This window comes from Strix aluco, chromosome 2, assembly GCF_031877795.1.
Source record: "Strix aluco isolate bStrAlu1 chromosome 2, bStrAlu1.hap1, whole genome shotgun sequence".
Lineage (NCBI taxonomy): Eukaryota > Metazoa > Chordata > Aves > Strigiformes > Strigidae > Strix > Strix aluco.
In genome coordinates, this window is record NC_133932.1 from 53628865 (window position 1) to 53652610 (window position 23746).

A 23746-nucleotide genomic window follows, 5' to 3' on the forward strand; every position below is an offset into this window, starting at 1 on the left:
AGTTTCACGCGTGTGAAAGATTTTGAACTATTTTTTCAGTTAATTAAACTTGTATATCCAGAACTTTCATTCACAGCAATCAGCAAAACTACTGCAAATGCCAAAACCCAGCACATAGTCAATACAGCAATTTTTGTCATCATGCACCTAGTCTGTGGTATTATCTTCTACAGGTTTGGGTTACCAGAGTCACAAGCTTGGCTCACTTTCATTCAAGCTCAAAAGTGAGCTCTGAGAAATACAATTACATTCCAGCTATGTAAAAAAATAAAGTGATTTTGGTATTTGTGGTAATGAAGTACTTAATGCTTTTAGCTACAAGATGTACTGAACTCTGTAATGACTAGGAACAGGGGAAAAATGAGACTCCCAAACCAGTCTTTGCGGGGAAGGGAGGGTTTGGGTTTAAACACGTTTTCTTGAAACAACCTAATGGTCTAATATACAGGCCTTTCTAGTTTTGGCCTTTCCCCTAGATGTAGAGATTCAGTGGAAAAGATCTGAAGATGGTGAGAGAAGAAATATCCTACCCTTTAACAGCTTTTTAGGCCTGGAGGCTGCAGCTATTTCATCTGATCTCCTCCATAACACGAGCCACAGGATCTCACCCAGTAACTTCACTAACCAGGACCATGCTTTGGGCTACAGTGTGTTTTACAAAACATGGATGTCAAACAGGCTCCTCTGCCTGGCTGGCCAGCACCCCAGCCCCGGGGAGGTGGTGGGATGAGGGTTGTCTTCTCCTTTGCATACATCTCTTCTTGCCCAGAGCCAGGAGCTGCTGCTGCTGCCACTGCCAGCCAGCCAGTGCACTGTGCCGGAGGGTGGTGCCTGGCCAAAGGCTGACGAGTTCATGCTTGTGATTCTGAGAACCCAAACTTGTAGAAAATAAGATGAAAAATAAGGTCAGTAAGGACAAAAATTGCTATGTTGACTGTGTGCTGGTTCTTTGGCATTTGGTAGGTGAATTTTGTAGCATCCTACCCTATTTTTAGCTGTATGTTTTTGTGGTGGATGGTTCATTTTCTGCCAGGTCTCCCTGCTGGCTATAGAGGTTAACATGCCATAACAGTGTAAAAAATAAATAAAATGGGAAGGGAGGGAGATTTAGAGATTTCCAGAGAAAACTTGTTCTAACATGTATTTTATGTCCCAGGAGTGTGTGTGAGTAAAATGTACTTTTTTTTTTTTTTTTTTTTTCTCCTAGGAAGAGGAGAATTAAAGACTCCACAGGCCTTATGACTTAATCATTTAATGATGTCCATGTCGTGCTCCACCACCTTCACAAACATTAATGCCAACTTCTTTCTCTGTTTTCCAGGGGTGACAAGGAACATTCATTATTCTTTCTATTTGGAGAAGGGGGGGATGTATGAACTTACTGAATCCCAGAGAAAGTCAGTTTAAAGCTAGGATGTTATCAATCTTTGTTCGCTGCACTTTTCTCACACTAGATCCTGGCTAAATTCCTGTTTCACCCTAGTCACAATGAACAAATGATTATAGGTAGTGACAATGGCCTTGTGTGTCTTTGAAGGCTGGTGTAGCAATCCCCATCAGGGTGATAGGATTTATTAACAGTGGAAACAAGGCATATTTTTTTTGCATTTTATGCATTAACAAAGATAAGTACACCAACTAGTTATGGCAAGTGGGAGAGAAGTATTAAATGAAGAATATTAACAGTGTAGCTCTGGCTGAGGACTATGTTTGCATTGTATAGTGTTTGTGAATTGCTACCTGCTTAAAGATCATCCTCAAAGTCTGTTTAAACACTACTCCCTTTTCATGCTCTCTCCATCACAATGTGAACTGAAATATTTTTAAGGACACTGGCCCAGAGGCACATCCTTTGCTTATTATTTGTATGTCATTACCTTGCGGAGAGATGCTTGCTTTTAACTGATTCAGAAGGTGGGTTCCTGCTGCCTGTAGCCTGTGTATAAAGCTACTTTGGCTTTATCCCAGAAGCTTTGTGCCTTTCATGACTGAGTACCTGTCGAAGACCACTCATCCCCAAATATCCCAGAATGGCTCCTAATTAATGAGTGGGATAATTTTGGTTGGCTATTTGTGCTTTCAGTGTCACCACAGTTCTACAGCAAGGCATATATAAGAAACATGGCATCCTGAATAACTACAGTGACCAAAGAGCAGATTTTTTGGGTTGGGGTTTTCCAAGACTTCAGTGAAAACTTTCCTCTAAAATGATGCCAACAAGTAGCTCTAGCTTGTTTCCACAAGCAGGTTCCCACAGGCTGTTGGTGTAGAAAGAGCCCTGAGCCTGACACTGCTTTTTTGCTCAAAGTGCTTTCCAGTTCTGCCCTCAAAGCGCTCCCCTCCCACACGCTGCGGGCAGCCACAGTAGCAAGGCACCACAGCTGCTCTGATGGGTATCCGGGGGGACGGCAGCTAGTTTGACATTTATTAAAGTCTTTGAGCTGAAATGACTCATTCTGTGCAGAAAATTTCCCTGTCTGCTACTCACCCATTGTAAATGGATGAGAAATATCTAGGCTTTTCACGCGTGCAGCAGCTTGGAAAGAAATATGTTTTTGCCACTGACCATGAAATCACTTGTTAGGGATTTTGTTTCTTTTTTTTTTTTTTTTTTTGGATGTATCTCAGGCATAACAACTAAAAAGGCTCATCCTTGAGATATTTTAACAGATAATTCTCTTTGTCAGTATAAATCTCTGGCAAACTTTGTCAGCAGAAGAAACAGTGAGCTGAGTGAGGGGTTTGCTCCAGATATTCAGATGCCTGCCCCAATGCTATCGTGAGGAGACATGATGAGAACAATATCTGGGTGCAACATGCTCACCTTTTCAAGATGGAGAATGATTTAGAGAACTCTTGTGGTCTGCAGCTGCAGGCAGCTTCCAGGTCTGCTCAGAAGAGGGCATCTGCGTGGAGAACTGGCCCCTCCAAGCAGTCTGAGGGGGTGTGCAGGCTGGGAGGGTGCAGGAGCACGTGGGTCTGGCTCCCACTGCCTCTCTGTGCCCCTGCCAGAGCAAGAGCTGGGTGCAGACCTTTCCCTCCCCAGCACCAGCCAAAGGGCAGTTGGGGTCCCAGGGAGGCTCTGTCATTCCTGGTCTGGGACACAGGGGATGATCCTGGGACCTGATGTGGCGTGGCCCACACGCCAGGTTATGCGCAGCCTTGGGAAAGGTTGGCTGGAGCCTGCTGGGCACCAGGGATGTCCCCACAGCTGGGGGAAGGGGAGGGCCAGGTGGTCCTGCCACACACTTTGGTCTTTCTGCTTCAGCTTCAGGTAAGCCTTGCACTCCATACATCAGTTTCCAGAGGTGGTTTCCCTTCTGCTGCAACATCAGTTATTCAGATAAGCGGCCAAACTGGATGGGTGGTAATTAGGACAAGCTTGTATACTTGTCACTGTGCTCAGATCATAATCCTTTAGGAAGGGAAACTCTTATTTCTACAATATCAACATTGTGAATCAGAATCCATTAGCTATTTCAGAGGATTTTCAGCCCCATGCAAAGCAAAAGTCAAGCTGTGCTTGTGAACAGCAAAGGAAACGTCTTCCAAGGCACACTACTGCTGTAGATGGCTGCTTCTTGCAGTCCCAACTTTACATTTTCAAGACAGAAAATATGGATAGCTGCTGATCTAAGCAGCTAATCTGTCTGATACCAGATGTGTGGATATCTTGGACTGAAGATAACATTGGGAATAGTTCAGATCCTATGGGCTTGACTTAGGCTATTCCACAAGCCCTCTTCTCCACAGCATCGCATGCCATCTTCCAGGAGCAGGGCAAGGAGACAAGTATGTTGTTCAGGAGAGTCTAGTAATTTCACCCACTTTAGTAATTTGCTAATAATCTTTACCAAAAGAAAATGAGAGCACCTGCTATGCCAGCGGGATGCTGGAGGGAACAGAACCAGATGCGAGGTCCAGGGACATTTTTTCTCTCTGTCATAATTGCCCAGGCAGTTGAGCTGGCAGCATAGCTTTCTGCAGGCCATTTTTGAAAGCTAACAGAAGCCTCAGTTAAGGACAAGTGTTTAAGGGATCATGGACTAATTTTTTGCAAGCACACAAATTGCATTTTGCAGTAGTGACAAGGTGTTGGTAACTTTCCCCACGGGGAAGTCCTGGGAGACCGTGATTGTGAGAACAGCTGGAGCACGATGGCTGTTCCCATCACAGGCAGAAATGTGGAAAGAGATGTGACGTGAGGGAAATTTCTAGAGGTAAGTTCCAACAAGGTCTGGAAAGCAGTTCATGATTGTGGGTGGAAGAGCTTATTGCAATGCAGTGTGCTAGATGAGCAGTGAACATTCAACCCCAGTGAAACTGGAGAAGAGAAGCACCAGAGCAGAGTCGTCCCCTAATTGGATACCTCCATCCCATGAGCCTTTTATCACATTCCCATCTGCCATGAACTTTTTGTAGGTTTAAAGTAATTAGCTGTGCTGTCTTCTTTCCTCATACTCTTACCAGAAAGAGCCAGAGCCAGCTGAGCACATAATTTTTGGTAGAATTGTTGCTAAGACTATTAGTACCTGAAGAAATTCTGCTTGCACCAAAAAATTCGATGGCTACATTCCAGGTAAGGATCACTTTTCTCCAGTTTGTTAACAAACAAGTAGGGTTTTTTAAAGTAAGACATTTCCAGGCTGGAATAAAGATGAGGGAATCATCCCAGGAGCTGAAGATGCTCTGACTAAGCAAAGACTTCAGGACCATCCCAGGGGACAAATGTCTAGTTATTTGGGAATATACCATGATCCAAAAGAGAAATCATGCCCAAAGAGTGAAATTACAAAGTGTGGTCTTGTAGCCCTGAAAGGAGCCCCAGTTCTGAGGAATGGATGTGGCAACTGGATCCTGCACTTGTTGTGGCTTTGCCCCAGTCTCTGCCTCTCTGCTGCTGTCAGAAGATAAGCATGATCAAACCAGAAACTCCTTTTGTGAACCCTGTGTCTATTTACTCCATGAGATAAATACACATGGACCAGGACACCCACCAACAGCCCAAGATAAGTCTGCTTTTGGGCTACCAATCTGCTGTGGAGATCTCAGAGGGCTCCCTTTCAGAAAGGGTGATGGAGGGCCTGGGATGTCTGCCCCCAGGGGGAGGGCTGCAGGCTCGCCGGCCCAGTTAGGTGCTCTGTGCAACCTTACCAGCCTCCAGGAAGACCAGGCTACAGCTCATCTCTCAAGGCAGAGGTTTATGTAACACAATATGACCAAAATACGTGCAACCAATAAACAATTCCCCTATCAGTCATCAGGTCTCTTGGTCAAAGGACCAAATGGCCAAAGTCTCCCTGTCCATGAGTGACTAGGGACTAAGGTATTTCTGTCTTGTAGGCTCCTTCTTACTATGGTTGAATTTAAAGCTGTTAGCTAATGCTTCTTCACTTATAACCCCTATAACTGCAGATTTGGATGCATATGCTGATTCCTTTTAGTGGTGGAATTGCTGACATGTTTGTTAATACTGCTAAAGATACGATTATACATAAGATGTGGCAACCTAGCCACTAAACTCAAGCAATACTAAAGGAGAAAAATTGTTTTTCTGTTCCTCATTTTATGTGTTAATCATCAAACCCAATATTTAGACCACTTTCTCCATTTACACATTTTTTCCCACAACATTTTTAATATTGAAATTTCAATGGCTAAGCCACAAATGTAATTTCCAGTCAGATTAAAGTGTCAGCTTACATCCAGCATGCAGGGCCAAACCCAGGGGCCAGGAGGCATTCAGCAGTGAGAGCCCTGGAAGAGGCTGGCCCTGTCCTCATCCATATTTCATCAGCAGTTGTCCATCAGTGTGTGCCCAGGTTGCCTTCACAGATTCCCTGCTGGCAGGGTTTATGGATGATGTTCAGCTGCTGTTTGTATCTTTTAACATAACTGATTATTTTTAAAGATATGGGCAAAGAAACCCTAAATATGATTCCATATCTCTTGCATGTGTTATAGATAGGAATAAAAATGAAACCAAGTCGCTTAGGCTCATCTGAATTAGGATTAGAATTAGCCCAGGATTAGCAGTTTTGTATCTCCAAATACATAAATGCAAATTCCGCTCTAATAGACAAATTGGAAAAAAAAACCCACTTAAATTTTATTTATGTGATTTAGATTTTTGCATGGAAGTTCTTGCACTTGTACGCAAATGGTCAAATATTCAGGGAGAGCAAAACGATTTTGTTCTTGTAAATTATGCTACTTTGGGAAAGAAAAACATGAAAATGGAGATAATCTGTGAGAACAGAATTTTCGCAAACAGACTCAGAGAAATGAGGTGGAGGTCCTCCTGAAAAAATGCTGCCATTTGTTCACTGGTAGGTTTGTGATGTTTGTTTTAGACCAAGAAATTGCTTAAAAATAAAAGGGCAGTGCTCAGATATGAAACTCCTGGTGTGACTGTGACTCAGTGAAATCAATTGAACCGTGGGGGAAGGAAACGAGCCCGCTCAGCACTACGATTTCCACGCCATGCAGACAACACAGGGCCTCCAGTGGGAACCACAGCTCCCCTGACATGTGGTTTCAATATCCATAGGGTATGTGGTGATCACTGCTGCTCAGCAGACGTTCAGCTCTCTGTTTCTTGCATACCATCAGGGCTTGGCAGATAAGAGGGGTGGTTTTGCACTGTGCACATCGTCCAGGGAGGCGTGCAGCAAAGTTGTCTGCAAACAACTTGCTCGGGAGTGGTGCAGATCCGCGTGCACTCATATATCTGTGGGTTTTCTTTGCAAATCCCCTGCAGGCAGAGTTTGCTCAACTAGTTGAACTGGCTCTTTCTGTCTTGTTTTTTTGGCAAACTAAGAATTTCCTTCCTGATAAAAACGGACGGCAGGCGCCCCAATTGGGCGCCGCGTTGGAGAGGATGTGACATCAGGCACATCTCTCGCTTCGCCGGATCGCTGGCAGCCTACCAGAGCAGCCAGAGAGCTGTTTCGTTAAATCCCAACCCAGGTACTCGAGTTTCTGCACAAAGTGCTGCCAGCACCACATCCTGGTCTGCTGCAAGGTCTGTCTGACTTGTCCGTGCAGAGTCTGCTTAATAGATCACTCCCACCACTGGGGGCTCACCGGGGACGATGGAATTTGAACTTTTGAGACTGACTGCGAAGTGAAAAAACAGAAATTGGACAGACGGGGCTGAGATGGATGATGAGGGAACAAATCAAAACACCAGCAAATTGCAAGGAGCCGGAGGCCAGGCGTCTGCAATGTCTCTATCAAACTCGCAGATGAGGGGTAAGTAACACTCCTGCCTCGCCATGAGCCTTCACCTCTGCCAGCGGTGGCAGAGGGCAGGGTCAGGCTATGATGGTGTGCTGCTCCAGATGTCCTGCTTCCAGGGCAGGTCTACAGTCAGTCCCACAAAATGTCCCCATGCTCTTGCACTTCAGAGGGATTTTAATAAGCTATTCCTATTTGATACTGAATTTTTTTGTGTTTTTTTGGTGTATCACAGAAAAGAGTGTCTGATTCTGCACCGCAATTTGTACAAGCAGAAACAAATGCAGCACTTAAACCACAGCACGCTGAAAAAGAAGTTGCAGTGTGGCATGTTTGACTTAGATTAGTGCCAGCTGGAAGCTCAGCACTGGCTCAATTCCTCTTTTCTTTTTCATTCTTTTCATTCCCTTCCTCCATCTTTTCCTCCTTTCCTTTCTCCTTTCTTTTTATTTTCATTTTGCTTTTTTATTTTCCCTTTTCCCTTTTTTTGTTTTCTTTTTCTTCTTATTTTTCCTTTTCCCTTTTCCCTTTTCCCTTTTTCCTTTATCTTTTATCCTTTTCCTTTTCTTTTTTCTTTCAGATGAGCAGATCCAGGTGTTGTTGTTGCCCAGCCTGTTGCCCAGGCCAGGTCACTGTGGTTAGTTGTGACCAATGCGGCTGTGGTAACCGGTGAACAGTTATTCAGACAAATGGCCTCACTCTGATCATTGCTCTGTTTTCGGGCCCAGAGCCATTGAAAATATGACATGGTGACAAAAAAAAAGTAATTTAACTTCACATGGCAGTTTAGCTGGACATGTTCCTTGCAGCTCTGTTTTCTGAGAGGCTATTCCTTCAGCTTACGGCAAGCACAGAGGGAATGAGGTAAATTAAGATAATGCAAATTTACACTGTCCTCACTTCTTTCCTGGGCTGCTCAGGATGCTTTCATTCATACCAAATAGAAAATTAAGACCCTAAACACACAATGCAAAGAGGATCAGTATCTCTGCTGTGTTGCCTGCCTCTCCTCATGTGTGTCACTTATGTACATCCTGAGGCTGGCGTGGGAGGGAAGTATGAATCAAACCAGGTCCACACTGGAGATGAGCTCCAGCAAAATGGAGGCTGGAAGGAGGGGGATCCACACCCTGCACTGCTGCATACAGATCTTTTGGTCCTTTGAAAATCAGAGTTTAGTCCATTCTTCTTGTGTCTGCCTGATCCTTAGCAGAGTCAATAAGCTCTGCTGGTGACTTACAGCAGGAATGTATTTGGCTCAGGCTACATATATCACAGACTTTAGCGGAAAGCCTTAGAATATGAAAAATACCATTTGTAATACTGTTATATATAATACCATAGGCATACATGGATGCAAATATGCATGTAAGAGCATACCTCTCAAAACAATTTCAAAGCCTTTGCAAGCTGCACCGTGTGTGACCAATGTGGAAGGAAACCAGCTTGGGGACAGGCACAGAGGCTGCAACACCGTCCATGTGGTCAGAGGCTAGGAAAAAGTACTTTCAGCCATCACCACAAAAATGAGTGCTGTTCTAGAAAGGTCCTGTGAATGCTCAATTTCCACAGGGAGCAGACATGCATGGTTAACATTATAAGGCTTCCTCCCTATACACCATCCTGCCAACATTCATGTGCCCAAGAGATGACAGTGCAATCAAATATGACCAGAGGTTTAATGTAACCTCTGAGCTGACTGGGATCTTCAGCAGTGGAAGGGGAGCTAGATCACCCAATGCCACTGAAAGCCGGTGTGTTTTGGATGTCTAGATGGTGAAGTTGTTGAGGCCTGACTCAGCTTCCCTGTGGACTAGGGTGTGGGTAAATGTCAAATTTGGATATCCAGTCTTGTTCCTCTGTGAAAGAGCAGTTGTACATATTTTTGGCAACCAGAAATCCTTGTTCCTGTGGTAGTACATACAGTGAACACAGCTGTGCCACCCCCATACACTGGCCTTGTTCCTTCACAGACAGCTCTGGTGGGCAAAGTGTTTTGAGAGCTTTCCTGAAAGTCACTATTTTATTTCAGGATTTTAAAAGTCCATGGCCAGTTAACACTGGCCTTTGCTTAGGCTTTAATCAAAAGCCTGTGTATGGTATAAATACTGATCATTGATATTACTGACAGCATGCTTCCTGTGCTGTGCAGAAGAGAGGAGTGAGACCCCAACATCCACTGCAGCCTCCCTGCTCCTCCAAGCGAGAAACACAAGTTCCAACCTGGAGCAGGCAGAAAATAGAAACTTTGTGGTTTGCTGGAGGGTGATGCCCTGGGTGCAGGAACTGGGGAAATTTGCTTTCCCCTGCAGGGAGGTTGCCTCCCCGGCATTACTTCAGGGTGGAGGCGTTTGCTGCAGACGGAGCTCAGGCAGGAGAGATGGCAGCTTGGGGCCATGCTGTTCACGGCAGCAGATTTGGAAGTACATTGTGGCAATTAGTCATCAGACAGACCTTTAAACCCCTTCTTCCCAACATATCCAAGGCTGGTGTGAAGCTACGATAGGCCTCCACTTCAATTTAGGACAAAAACCTTGGTTCCTCTCAGTACAGAATTCACAGCTGGATTATGACATGTTGGCACATACCTCTTTTTATTTTCCACTGACATTTAGTTTTTGATGCTTATGTGCTCAGTCTTTTAATTCATTGTTAAGATTTGGCAAAATTGCAAGCTAATGGCCAGTCCATAGAGGACTATGGTGTGGTCTGGCTCTTTTTAGAGTCTTAGTAGAAACCTGCCTTTTCTCAAGCAAGCACTGAATTCATAAATTCTGCACATGGATGTGATGGCATGACTGTGCACCTTCCCCTTTGTCAGAATGCTGACACGACGATATAACAACTTGGTAGTGTGCACAAAACCCTGCCTGTATTTGTGTGGCCAAAGAAAGATCAAGCTGTAGCTCAGAAAACTTGTTCCTCAGTCTAGATTTTTAGGATTACTATAAACATGCTTCCCTTGCAACTCATCCAGATTGGGCAATGGTATTATTTTCTAAATGGGAAAATCAAAAGCTTTTTACAGAGCCTCAAACACAACCAATGACAGCACAGGCAGGATCAGCAAGAACAACAGTATTGTCAGATAAGCACCATTTGACACACATAACTCAAAGCAAAGATATTTTAGTCAATTAATAATACTATGCTTTAATAATTGTAGCATAGATTGTCTATCCTTATGAGACCAGAACCGCAGCTTCTGGAAATGGCTGTCCATTTGCTAAAGTGAAAGAAAGTTTGTGAACTCACTGGAACTATGTGTTTGTTGTGGGACATAGCCCGTGAAATATAGAAGGAGGCAGGCAGAGCTCAAATTATGCTAATAGCAAAGTACACGATGACATACATTACCCAGATTTCCTGAGCTCATTCCTCTGTTCATTTCACGTACTGGGTACCACCCATAAAGATGTATTGGGCTTCTAATTCTGGCCTTCTAATTTTGAGTCTTCTCCCAAACACAAATCACACCTGAGTTGATGAATCTTTGCCTGTGAGGTTTGAGTTGCTTCTCGGTTTCTCATTTTTTCCCTTTTGACTTTCATAGTGAAAATAATACAAGACTGGAAAAGATCACTTGACTCATGGAGTCTCATCTTGTTAGCTATGTCTATACTGCTAAATAAAGGAGATTGGGACCATTTATGTCTTTGAGACCAAATGGTGCAGAATGACTTGCCTTCACATCTTCACCTGCTTAAAGCTCAATGCTGAATTATCCTCCTGGCTTTCTTTGCTTGGCAGTGCAGATTTACCTACCAAGTCTTCACAGTCTCTGATTGTCTCATAGTCACAGGCAGCGGTGGAATAGATGGTAGGTTTCAAAGTGTCCACCAAAGACCTAGTCTGTAGGCCATGGTCAGTAGATCACCAAACACCTTCCCACTTCCCTGGCAACAAACTTATGATCTGAAGGAAAAGACCCAAACCCACAGCTATAAAAAATACATGCCAAGAGCAGGAGAAGACACCAAACTTTCTTCCCAGGGAGAGTGCAAGAGAGGGACTGGGCCCCATGCTCAGAGCAGGCACAGCCCCAGGGCTGATGGTCCCTCTCAGCCTGCTCTCCAAGGCATCTCTCCTTCAGAATTCAAAGCTGATTGATAGTCATTTTAACTGCGCCTATAATCAGGATATACTGACCAGGTAATAGAAGCTGCAGCTGCTAGACCTGCGTCCTGTCTCTAGTTGTGGTCAGTCTCTGGTGGACACAAAGTAAACCTCCTTTCTGGCCCAAGGGTCACCCAGTTATAGCTTAGATCAAGTAAATATAAACCTGGCATAAACTAATGAATGATCTAGCATTTTATAGAAGCTCTCTCCCTTTCCCTTCCCCTAACTAGTTAGCAGTCATAACCACAGACAGGAAAAAGAGGAGAAATGGTGAAAGTTGTGAATCAGCTGCTTGTTCAATCATCCCTGATGAGGCCCTTGTTCCTCAGGGCCTTGTCCCACAAGCTCACCCCTCTTCAGGCTTCAAACCCACCCTGAGGTTATTTCCAGAATATCACTGGGATTGTCCTGTGAGCCAGGAGCATGCTGGAGCATTGTTAGAGGATTCTCACAAGAGATGGTGAAGTCTTGATTATTCTGCTAGATTTTTTTAAATTACTTCTTTCAAATAAGAGCTATCACAGGGACCAGTTTGGTTACCTCTTGCGATGTATGTGTGACTACTACCAATTTGACAAGCTGCTTGTTACAGAGACCCACATTTTTGGTGTCCAAGAAGAGAAACATTAAAATTTACCTTAGTTTAGTCTATCAATGAGCCATTGCTCAGAGACTGTAAGATGCAATATGTACATATTTGCAAAAGTGTGCTATGCAGATAAGCATTGTGATGGACATCAAGTGGCTCAAAAATGTTGTTTTATAGTAGCAGAAATATCATTTTGCCTATATGAATGACTCTGGACAAATGTATTGCACAGTCATAAAAGAGTCTTGCAAGAATAACTATAAATCTATAGCAGAACTTTGTGGCCACTGTGCTGGCAAAAAGTCACCTCCCTACCTAACATAGTTATGCAGGCAAAGATCTTCTTTGTGTGATAACAATACATTTCAGATACACATCTTCAGGTCACGATTTACCTAGTGCAGAATTTTTCAATCACAAAACCATTGTAAGTCTTTATACTAGATCTTATCTTGTTTAAATTTGATGTCCTTTACTGAGCATGCTTGAAGGTGAGCGAGCAATAGCCCAATGGGCTGACACAGTTGGTTATCACCATTCCAGCACACCGTGGCATAGCCAGAAGGGTCAGGACATTGGCTGTGAGGGGTTCAGCTCCCACACGTGTCCATACCTGAGACAAGATCTGCAGATCTTGTGTAAGCACTGACATCATCAGCTAATCTGTGGAAGTTATTTTCAAGAACTATGGTGACTTATTAACTTTTGTTGCTGAAGGCAAACTTCTCACTGTTAAGCATCCTGTTCCATGCATGTGATCTAGTATAGTCCCTGAAAAACTCAGCAACTCATCCAAATCAGTCACTGGGGTTTTCTCTGTAGTTAGTGGAAGGAGAGTGAGACATCTCCAGGGAATAGCAAAATGTGTTTCCAAAAGAAGCCGGGTCACATGCCCTCTGGAAAATATTCTCTTCCTTCCCAGGGGGAACCTGGGCCATGGATGTAGATCAGACACTGTGTTTTGAGGCAATGAATGCTGAAGGAGGTAAATGGCTCCCAGAGGGATTATTGTTGTCAGCTGACTCTGAGCCATAAAATCTGTAATACTGAAGATCCCCTTCTATTAATATTTGTATGGTATATACGTGCTGTACCGCACTTTGTGGCCTCAACAATGTGGAGAATACAGCTATTACTTAAAATGCACCACTGCACAGGTTAACACCAAACACTGAAAACTGAAAGGCAAAATCAAAAGGTAACACAATTTATCTTGTACTTTGGTACCTTCTCTTGTTAGGTATTGTTGACTCTAGCCCAGCTCTGAGCAGCCATACCCTCTGCAAAACGTAGTCCTTTTGAACTAATTGGTAAATGAGCTTGTGAAAACAAAGGCACTGGAAATAATTCAAAAGGAGGGACAAGCTCAGTCAGAGCAAGGTGATGTTTTGCGAATCCCTCTCTTGTCTTCTGAAGGAGACCGCAGCTGCTCAGCACCAACATGGGATGAGTTAAAAACACTCCCAGACAGAAGACATCCTCTTGTCTCACTCCCTCCCAGCAGCTGCTCCAAGGAAAGCTTGGCAGCTCAAGTAATAAAGTAGAAGAAGAGAGGTTTGCTGGGGTCACACAGTTGAAGTAAAGTATGCTAATGAAACAATCCATGGAGTTGTTAGCCTTTTTCCTGTCTTTCTTTTTATACAGACTTTGTTTCAGACTGGTCTCCTTTACATGATGCCTCTATCCATGGGCGTCTTCTTACTCTGAAGAAACTCATCAAACAGGTATTCCTCTGCTGGGTTGATATGATCTCTGCTGGGTTTGTTCAGTGGTTGAATGTCATCTGTACTTTATTGTAAAACCTCCAGGGTTTTGGTAGTTGGTTGTAACGGTATTTTCCATTATTTCATCAGGGGAGCGATGTTAATCTTGTTACAGCAGACCAGGTGTCTCCTCTCCATGAAGCCTGCCTAGGGGGTCATGCTGCTTGTGCCAGTGTCCTGTTAAAACATGGTGCTCAGGTGAGTACTATTTCACGTCAGCATATCACTGTATATATATATATATGCATTCTGTACTTAGCTCTGCTTAAGGTACATGTTACAAAATGCACTTCTTTATAAAGCAATCCAAAAAGCACAGATATAGACAAGAGTTATTATTGTTGTTCAGATGAAGGTGCAATGATCTCATCAGTACTGAAAGAATAAGGGGAAGTTCCTTTTGTAAAGGTTTTATAATCCTGCAACAGTTAAGGGTGTATTTTATTTTCTGCACACACTAATCTCATTGATGTCAATATGCAGAGTCTTAAGCAGCGGTATAAGACTGTTAGGATCAACTCATGATAAAATGGGAAGAAAATGGAAACAATGTGCAAGTAACATGGTGAAATGGGTGTGTCTCAGGGCCTCTACTTTTCAAGATAATGTTGAAATTATAGTCAATAAGAAAATTAACTCATTATACATATATAACCTTTCAGTTTAATTTTTTTTTTTTTTTTAAAAAGGGCTGCACACTTTCAGTTAAAAATGGCCTGTTCAGGAGAGGGCTGCAGGCAGGTTTGTTTCAGCTGAGATAACCGAGAAATGGGCACGCATCTAACTTGGCAAGTTGGTAACTACTGAGAGACCCTGGAGTGGCACTGGTTAAAAATTCTTTTGCAGGAGGAGAGACTTGGGGGCAATTTTTAAAAAGATTTTTTTAATGATCTTTTTAATAAAAAAGTTGTAATCTTCAGAAGCAGTAGAGAGTTTTTAGAGGGAATGAAATAAAAAGTATTAAGAACCCTATTTTCTGTTGAGAACTGGGTAATTTTCATCAATTTTGAAATACTGAGAAGACAAAGAAAAAAGCCTGATTGTGTTATTTTTCCCCCAGGTGAATGGAGTTACTGTCGACTGGCATACTCCATTGTTCAGTGCTTGTGTCAGTGGCAGTGTGGCTTGCTTGAATTTATTGCTGCAGCATGGAGCCAGCCTACACCCACCCTGTGACTTGGCATCCCCCATCCATGAAGCTGCTAAGAGAGGTAACCCCACAGGCATCAGCACTCCTCTCCATGTTACTAGCAGCGTGTTGAAGTGGAAGATAAAGAAGATAATTTTCTTGATTTAGGTCATGTGAAATACCTTCCTAGTTGGTCTCATCATGAGTGGGGCAGTTCCTCCCACCCCTGGTGCTCACTGAGGGCATCTCAGGGGCCTCTGAGTTCATGTGGTGACACCTGGAAGGAGGGGATGCATTGTCCAAGTCAGCCACTTGTGTTGTGGACATCTGAGGGAGTCAGATCTGGCTATCTTCAAAAGCAGTGGAGAGAAACACAGCATGATTCGTCTCATCTTCAGTAGACATCTGAAATGAGTCAGATAAAATGCGAGGGCTTTAGCCTGTTTTGCTAACCGTGGCTTTGCAGCTCCCATTTTCCAGGTTGGAAACACTGGAGTGGATGAAAGTATTACACTACCATCTCTTGACAAAACATTGAATCTTTGCCAAATTACATCACTGCAATAGAGAGTTTGCTGAAAAAAGGCCTGATCTCTGTGAGTTGACTCTTCCTTTATCCCTTTTAAGGTCATGTGCAATGTGTCGAATTCCTCGCGTCCCATGGGGTAAATATAGATCACAACATCAAGCATCTGGGTACTCCCCTTTATGTAGCTTGTGAGAACCAGCAAGTGAACTGTGCCAAGAAGCTGCTTGAGTCAGGTAAAAGAAAAATAAAGGATGGTGTACTTTTGTTTCCTGTGACATCTATCTTTGGACTCTCTTTGCATCAAAGATTTAGAGGAGGTCCTGCTCTGGGACCTGGAGATGTTTCACGCTTAATGGCACTCCTGGCTTAAATGGGACAGCAGAGTAACCAGGGTCTTCTTGACTCAGGAACTCAGCTTTACAGGTCCCAACAAATAGATGGGTCATCCTGGATTTGACGTGGCTCATGGTGCCTGGAACAAGCACCATCCTTTCCAGTGCCTCTGAGTGTGATGCTGAAGTATTTCTGCATCAAACAAACCTAACTATAAGTCTAAGCACTTGGATAATTATACAAGACCATTTCTTGTTACCTACAGTAGTGCAACTCTTCTAACCAAAGGGGTCATATAACCTAAAGTACTCAACAAAGTCGCTTTGGAAAAACCAAGCAAACATCATGTAGATCACCTTTCAGGTAGGTCACTATTTAGCATGGTGATCTTTTTTGGAAGAAGACAAATACAAATTAATCTAAATATTAAATGTTTGACTACTATTTTCTGTTTTCTGTCATTTTGGTTTTGCTGCCTTCTATATTTGAGAATGTGTGGTATAAAAACATTATAAGTAGTTTTGAATTAGTTCTGAAGCTCACTCTTCTTAGGTTGTTTTAGGAGCCATTAGCCCAGGATAATGGATGGGGGAATACTCATCAGGGGTGCTTGCTTATATTCTCCTCTACCAAGGCCCTCTAGAACTTTTCCATCCTCACATTTTTTTCCCAACAGACACTTTGACATTTGGAAATCCCCCTGTCTTAAACCTCCGACACAGAGCAGGTTGAAACCCTGCAGGCATTTTAAGGGAATGGGGCATGAGGATGGGGGCCAAAGGTGGACTGTAGGTGGAAATACATCTTTGTTCTGCTTCAAGATATCCATGGGCTTGGCTGTGGATGAAGGACTTCCTCATGCACTGTTCCTCTGGAATCATTTTCTTAGTCACAACCCCACTTATCCTCTACCAGTGTGAGTTGTGCATGTGCAAACTGTAGTACCAAGACCCCAGCATAAGGAAATCCACCTCTGGGTGTATGCTACAGCATTTACAGATTATTCAGAGAAATAGCAACTACTGCAGGAAATGGAAATAGGCTATTGTATAGTCATTATTCTTTGTCATTATTCATTGTCGTCTCTTGATGTTCAGGAGCAAATGTGAACAGCGGCAAAGGCCTGGACTCCCCTCTGCACATGGCTGCCAGAAATGGCAGTATGGAGCTGGTGATGCTGCTGATTGACTTTGGAGCAGACATTTGGGTGAAGAATGATGAAAGCAAGAGGCCGATGGAGCTGGTCCCACCCGGCAGTCCTGTGGGCCGACTGTTCCTGCAAAAAGAAGGTGCCCTTTAGTACTTGTTTTATTCGTTCACCCGGGATTCGTTAGGGATAAAACACACAAACTGCTGCAAAAGGCTATGCTATTCCATGTTACTAGCACTATAAAACCGAGAATAACTAATCTTACCTCCATTCACTGACGTATGGTTGCTATGTTTTCTCATGCCAGAATACAGTGGTGCACTAACAGTGATAATGGTAATAACAATAACCCATCTTTCGACCTCTGGGTTGTGAATCTACTGCATTGGGGAGCAATCATATGAAGCTTGCAATATAGTGCAAAATAGAGTTTAGGGTGAAAAAAACAAGCACAACGCTCCTTAGAAATTAATGGTAGCTTTTTCTGATTACCTAAAGCACTGAAGTCAGTGGGAGTCTTTCAACTCCCTTGTGACTGAGATGGGAGTAGACCCAGTAGTGTTATCTGGAGTGTGCTGACAAATGCAGGCAGCAAATCATCTCTGATGGGAATTAGGCTAGCTAGTGAGCACTAAGACTGGGATCTTTGGTTATACAGTATGCTGATGGTCAGGTGCATGCCAGATACTCGTCTCAGCATAAATGCAAAATTGCAACCAGGACATTTTAAAATCATGTGATACTGAAAAAAAACCAAATATATTGAAAGACTGATCTTCTAGTTCTTTCCCCTTTACTTTTATTGTTGGGCCGAGCTCTTGTGTAGGTACAAAAATATCATTAAAATGAAAAACTCTATATTATTTCTTTTGTGGGGATTAAGGAAAATTGCACAGGACTGATGTAATGAATATATATATATATATATATGTATATACGTTTATACAGAAGGCTTTTTTTAAAGGCCAGAATTATGTGCTGAATAATCCAGCAGTATCAAACTGTAATCTTAACCTTTAGGAAGTGCTTATTTTGTACCTGTAAATGAAATAGTTACAGATCATTTAATTTTATTGATTACGAATACTTTAATGCATTATGGAGAGAAATTTTACTTACCATTCTTGAGGAAAATTAGAATAAGGTCTCTAGTGTCTACTCATTGGTGTACTTGTGTTCTTCACATATTCTCATTCAGTCAGTAAACTATACACATTACTAAATAATCTGGATTTTCATTATTTTAACCAAGTTGCTGATGGTGTGGTCCATGACTCTAGTATGCCAGTTACACGTTGATGTGATTGCTGTCATGAAAAAGACTTACACCAAGGTAAAACTGGAATAACAAAGTGATGAATCAGGCCCTGCTTAAAATAGTAGTATGAAAATAATATCACGAAAACAACTGTGCTATGCATGTTATGTATGAGCAACTGATATTTGGTTTTCCAGCCTAATCTACGGTACACACAGCAGTGACATTTTTGAGCTCTATCCCTGCTGTGTTAGACTCCTGACTTCTGTGGCACCACATGCGTCCTGTTTATTTGAGATGATAGAAAAATATTTCAGGCACACCCTATGGAGGCGTCCCAAGAAACGCTGCTCAGGCTGATCTGACATCTTGGGCAGTAAGGAACTTTTCTATGTGAAATTCAGCAATTGAAATCAGAAATGATAAATGCCTGAAGGGCATTTTGCTGCTGAATAGTGTTTTTCTGATATTCTTCAGCATGCTCTTCTCAGAATAGGGTCATGCCTGATGGACAGCTGATGTCTAACTTCTTTGGCCAGCTGAATGGTTGCAACCTGGGAGAGTGGTGTAAACATTACTCCTCTGGTTTCACATAGAGGTTTGGAAATGTGTTGTGGGGATCAGTCACCCCACCAGCCCCACAGCTGCTTGGCACTGTCACGGCTGAGCTGCTGCTCTCCTGCCCCACTGCCATGCAGGGCACCTCTCCCCCTATGCTGCAAGTGCTGGGGGGCAGCAGCCCCATGCCCGTGGCCTGGCCAGGCTGGAGGGAGTGTGTTTTGCCACCAGAGATAAGTTGGTGAGTGTGCTGACTAGCACTAGCACAGCTAGCGGACTAGCCCAGCACAGGTGTAGAACATGGGGTGGTCGCCCTTCTCAGGACTTCACCATGCTGCTGGATTACTGCATAGCCTGCTTGTATTGCAGGAAGAGTCCTACGTCTGGGTGGGAGAAACAGCTAACGATCCAAAAACACACTGTGTTTTAGAAGAGTATGCTTGCCCTTGCTAAGTATTTTCAGTGTAGTGACACTGCTTGTGTTTTGGTAAGTCTAGGTTTTGAGGTTTGTTTTCTTTTTTAAATGGAAGCTTTTGTAAATGAGATGTTTACAGGCAGGGCATTTATCTGTGGGATCAGAATGGCCAAACACACATGGCAATAGCCACTTTAACTTGCCCCATATCAACTTGTCTTGCTCTTTACCCAAGCATAGGGTAACTAACTCATCTGCTGACTCTTAGCAGAAGGGTGCAGCCCTTTGCACAGCCCTTCCAGTAGTGCAGCAGTTTTCAGCCTTGCAGAGCTGCTAGAAATGTAGTGTTCTGCACGAGGGAAATCTCAAAAGCTGATGAAGGTTGCCATGTCACCACATTTTTACTGCGGCCCCTGTTCCTTCCCACTCCCTGCACTCTTCCAGCAGCACTAACATTTCAGCTCTGACTGCCACCTTACGCTCCCCGCCCGACCCCAGCAGGCAGATGCAGCCAGTGGCACCTAAACTGTCCCCTCCCAGCTCACTTACCTCCCTCTCGCTCTCTACATTGTCTCTTATCTCCTCTCCACTCCCAGCATCCAACTCACCCTGTCCCACGCTCTCTCACTTGCAGTGCAAATGACTCTTTGGGGGTCTGAATGTTGACAGGTGCCACAGTTAAAACACCACACAGGACCTACCTCTTTCTGGAAAGGATAGGTGACCCAAATAAACATGTAATGACATTATACTTAGATTTAAAGAAAACACCGCAGATTCTTCAGCAGGGCTTTTATTTATCAACATGGGAACAGTTAATCTGGAAGGTTTAAATAAAGGATTATATAGTATTTTTTTGTTATTTGTTTGCCACTGTTATGAAATAAGTCTCAAGAAAGCAGTGGGCTGAAAACCTGGTACCAAGGACTTTGAAGGAAGCATCGATCACCTCTTCTCAGACAACATAAACCACTTCACACTCGTGCCACTTAACATGAAAGACTGACACTGCTAATGCTAACTGTGGCTGTGTAACAACAGAGAGTGACTAGGCTTGAACTGAATTGCAGGCAGGCTGATGTCCTTTGGTGGGTGCAGGTCTGGCTTTTCACTGCTGAGTGTTCTGGGGGCCACATACCCCCAGCACAAGGTGGGTTGCAGGAGGTGGGGGGAGCGGTGGCACACAGCTGCTGTTTCAGCTTTACAGTTTTGGGGCAATAAAGCCACATGCGTAACTTCTTCCCTGTCTCTTTCTTCAGGGCCACTGTCCTTGATGCAGTTGTGCCGCCTGTGCATCAGGAGGTGCTTTGGACACAAGCAGCATCAAAAAATAACTGGACTTCTTCTGCCAGACGAGCTGAAACATTTCCTTCTACACGTTTAAGGCTTTCATGTTCAAAATGGTGCCTTTAATAATACAGCAAGGTTTGTTGAGGAAGGACTCTTCTCTCATCAGTAGCGTTGCCAATGCCTGCAATGTTAATTTGTGATAGTTGTTGGTCTCTAATAAAGCCCTGGGTCCAAGAAGCACAGGACTGACCAACTTGCTGAGTCCTCACTGCCACTGCCCCCAGCAAATCCATCATTTGGAAAGGAACAATTCTGCATGGTTGCATGGTGAAGCTTGGTAATGTGACTTAAGAGCTCCCTAGAAAGTGTAGAAAATGAGCATAGCATTTTAAAATAGATCCCTTGATTCTCTGGCACAGTTTCAGAGGGCTCATGGTTGACAGCCCCTTACAGAGAAAACACATATCCCGGACCAGCACTAACAGCTCGTCATGTATATATTAAGGATACTAAGGATAGCTACACTTTCTCTGTAAGCAGCGCTCATGTGCCTGTCATTTGTGAGGGCTGTACTCACACTACTGTACAGACAAGGAAGTGGAACCCAACTGAACTACTTGCAAAGGAAGCAAGGTCCTCTGGCAGAAGTTACTTATTTTCTAAGTATATCACACTGTGGATAGATGAACACCAACCAACAATCATCTGCATTTAGGCCAGCATCTGAAGCATGCATTTCTGCCATGACAGCAAGTAGGTCACTGCTGGTGGCAGCTCCCTACAGTGCAGTCATAGTGGGGAGAAAGTTTTTAATCATCCATTAAATTCACTTATTACTGATGGTTTGAGACATAAGGGAGCCACACTTCAGAACTACACATTTTCTCCTTGTAGCATATTATTTTTCAAGGACACGGGCTAACAGGCTATCAGCTGCAGGTATTGAGTGCTCCCCCTTTCTGCCCTGAAAATTAGGTGATATTTCCTAAGCATTTCTCAGCATGCATCAGAAAAACAACAGCTTTTATCCCCTTTCCCATCCAAGAAGAGAGATCATCTTAAGAGTGAGATATTTTTTTTTCTTGGAGAAGTGCTCCCTCATTCATAGCATTTTCCATGGGAGTGGTAATAATAACACCTCTAATATGTGGTCATAAAACAAACAATGAAAATACTGAAATTAAAGTCCACTCCAAATTAAAAAGATAATGGATAATTTCTGCCCCCGAGTTGGTTGCTGAGTTGCTGGCTCAGTGTATGTCTCAAACAAACATGACATATGTGGTTCTTATTCCACTGAGGTCATAAGAACAAATATTTCCTGCAGCTAAACTTTAACTTTGGGTGTTTTCCTTTCCCTCCCACAAACAAGTCCTGCTGCCACAACCCAAAGTGCAGTTATGACCACTCTGTGCCTCCCCAGGTTCCTCTGGGAATATTGGCTGCCTGACACATTCGAGAGTGAGGATGCTGAAGCTCCAGCTCTTCTGTCCACCACCCTTCCCCCTGTTCAGCTTTGAACCATGGTGCATCTGCATCACCTGGCAGCAGCAGCACACCCACCACTTCCCCTGAGGGTCTACCACCACGTCGCCCCTGCATTGGAGGGGAAGGCCACAAACCTCAGCGCTCTTGGAGACTCTTTTCTTATTCATTTTGCTGTGGAGACTCCTGCAAGACTGGACTTGGTGTCCAAAATCTGTGATGACGTCATTAACGCCAGCAATGAGATGTAGAGAGTCCTCATCTTGTAAGTGGAAAGACTGGCAGTCTTCAAATACACAAACTTATTTTGACGTTTACTAGTGTGCCAGTGTGCGGTGCAAGCCTTCCTTTCGCACATGGGAAGTTAAAAAGGATGGATGAAATGCTACCTGGATGCTTACATTTGATGTAAATTACAATTCAAACCCTTGGCTGGACAACATGACTGCTGGTATCCAGTATGATGGCTTGATTTTTTTGTGCTGACCAAACACAACAAGCGCAGTTCTGTTGGTTTTGTGGGGCACTAAATTGTACCTAACAGGACAAAAAGACAACCACAGTTAGGTCCATAACTCCCCATGTGACAGAGACACCTAGAAACCTTCACTTTATCCAACCCCATTCATCAGACATAATTTGAGCCATGTACAAATTCACTGGCTGGTTTAAGATGGCCTTCTATAGTCTTTCCCTCCTGCTGGGGAAGAAAAATAGACATCTGTTTTCATAGGCCAAATAAAAGCAGGCATCTTGGATGTGAAATGTGGATCCTTCTAAAATCAGTACCTGGCCTAAGCTGAATGTGCATTGAACAGCCAGGGAACAGACAACGAACCTAGTGCTTAACTTTTGAAGATTAAAGTGTGAAGAATCCCTGCTCTGCAGACACATCTGAAAGCTGAAGATCCAGCTTATTATATTTTAGATGATGAAGAACCATTTTTTTACATACTAATTTTATCATTTACCTTTAAGCATCTTATGTTGTAACTTCAGCCAATGGATTTATAGGAGTAATGCTAATATCATGAGAAAATTGCTCCAAGAAGGTGGTGAGAGTGTTACTTCTAGGTAGCTTTTCTGGAAATTCTGTAGTGTGACTCTGTTTACTTGAATCCCTCTGATCAAGGATTCTGTGTGCTCAGCTTGTATCATCTCAGTATGTTTGCTTATTTATTTTAACATAAATTGTGATCAATACTGGTGAATTACAGCTTTATGCATCAACACTTACCCAGTTATAAACTGTAAAAGTTATACAAGATGCAAACTGAATAAGCTTATTATAGGTGAGGTTTGGATCTTTTTCTATATTTGAAACCATTCCAAATGTAACACAGGACTTGAAAGATTGTCAGGAATATATTCTTTACTATTATTTTGTTGGCAGTTTAATGGTAGTCAAAACCACAATTGTATAGGATATTTGCTCAGAAGTAAATGGTTTATACTCTTTTTTTTTTTTTTTTTTTTTTTTTTTTATTATTTCCCCATTCATTTTTTAAATGATAGCACTAATTTTGTGGGTTGTCTGATAGTATGGAAGTTTGGACTGAACTCTTAAGTGTTTGCAATCCTGCCTACAGACAGATAGTGTACAGAATAATTCCTTCAAATAGACCTATACTAAAGATAAGACTAAAATGAAAATACTATGCAAATCTTGTATTTTGATGATGTTTTAAGGTAGAGTTGGTCTCTTGCAATTCTTTTTCTACTCATTTGAGGGGTAGGGAAAAGGAGTCAGAGATTTCAGAAAGTAGGAAAAGATCTAAATTAAGATGGTCACAGTCTTTAGTTTGGTTTTGGTTTTGTTTTTTTTTTTTCCTGATTTGTATCCATTTGTTTCTCCTGTGTCTTCAGCAAGAGACATGTGTAATGATCTG

General features: G+C 43.0%; 1 protein-coding gene and 1 long non-coding RNA gene across 4 annotated transcripts; one reads left to right on the plus strand and one right to left on the minus strand.

Moving 5' to 3' along the window:
• Positions 1–6749: 6749 nt before the first annotated feature.
• ASB9 (ankyrin repeat and SOCS box containing 9) lies at positions 6750–23068 on the plus strand. 3 transcript variants are annotated; one of them, XM_074814761.1, is made up of 8 exons: positions 6750–7254; positions 13592–13671; positions 13801–13908; positions 14771–14921; positions 15467–15601; positions 16799–16990; positions 20342–20507; positions 21796–23068. In XM_074814761.1, exons 1-7 carry the CDS (start codon positions 7161–7163, stop codon positions 20464–20466), a joined length of 885 nt encoding a protein of 294 aa, XP_074670862.1. In that variant the 5' UTR covers positions 6750–7160; the 3' UTR covers positions 20467–20507; positions 21796–23068. The 3 variants fall into 3 exon arrangements, 2 of the variants coding, with proteins under 2 accessions (XP_074670862.1, XP_074670861.1); XM_074814760.1 differs by having other exon boundaries at positions 20342–23068; XR_012621954.1 differs by lacking the exons at positions 20342–20507; positions 21796–23068 and having other exon boundaries at positions 15467–16064; positions 16799–16901.
• Positions 9815–15475, minus strand: LOC141919368 (uncharacterized). Its single transcript, XR_012621955.1, has 2 exons — positions 15022–15475; positions 9815–13887 (listed from the first exon to the last, which is right to left on the minus strand). It is a non-coding gene; the product is annotated as an uncharacterized LOC141919368 (long non-coding RNA).
• Positions 23069–23746: the final 678 nt, after the last annotated feature.

Bases quoted from the DNA above. Each gene is read 5' to 3' on its own strand.
- ASB9 (XM_074814760.1), top strand. From the start codon at position 7,161: ATGGATGATGAGGGAACAAATCAAAACACCAGCAAATTGCAAGGAGCC. The intron at 13,672-13,800 runs GTATTCCTCTGC...TTATTTCATCAG, and splicing joins TGAAGAAACTCATCAAACAG to GGGAGCGATGTTAATCTTGT. The intron at 13,909-14,770 runs GTGAGTACTATT...TTTTTCCCCCAG, and splicing joins TGTTAAAACATGGTGCTCAG to GTGAATGGAGTTACTGTCGA.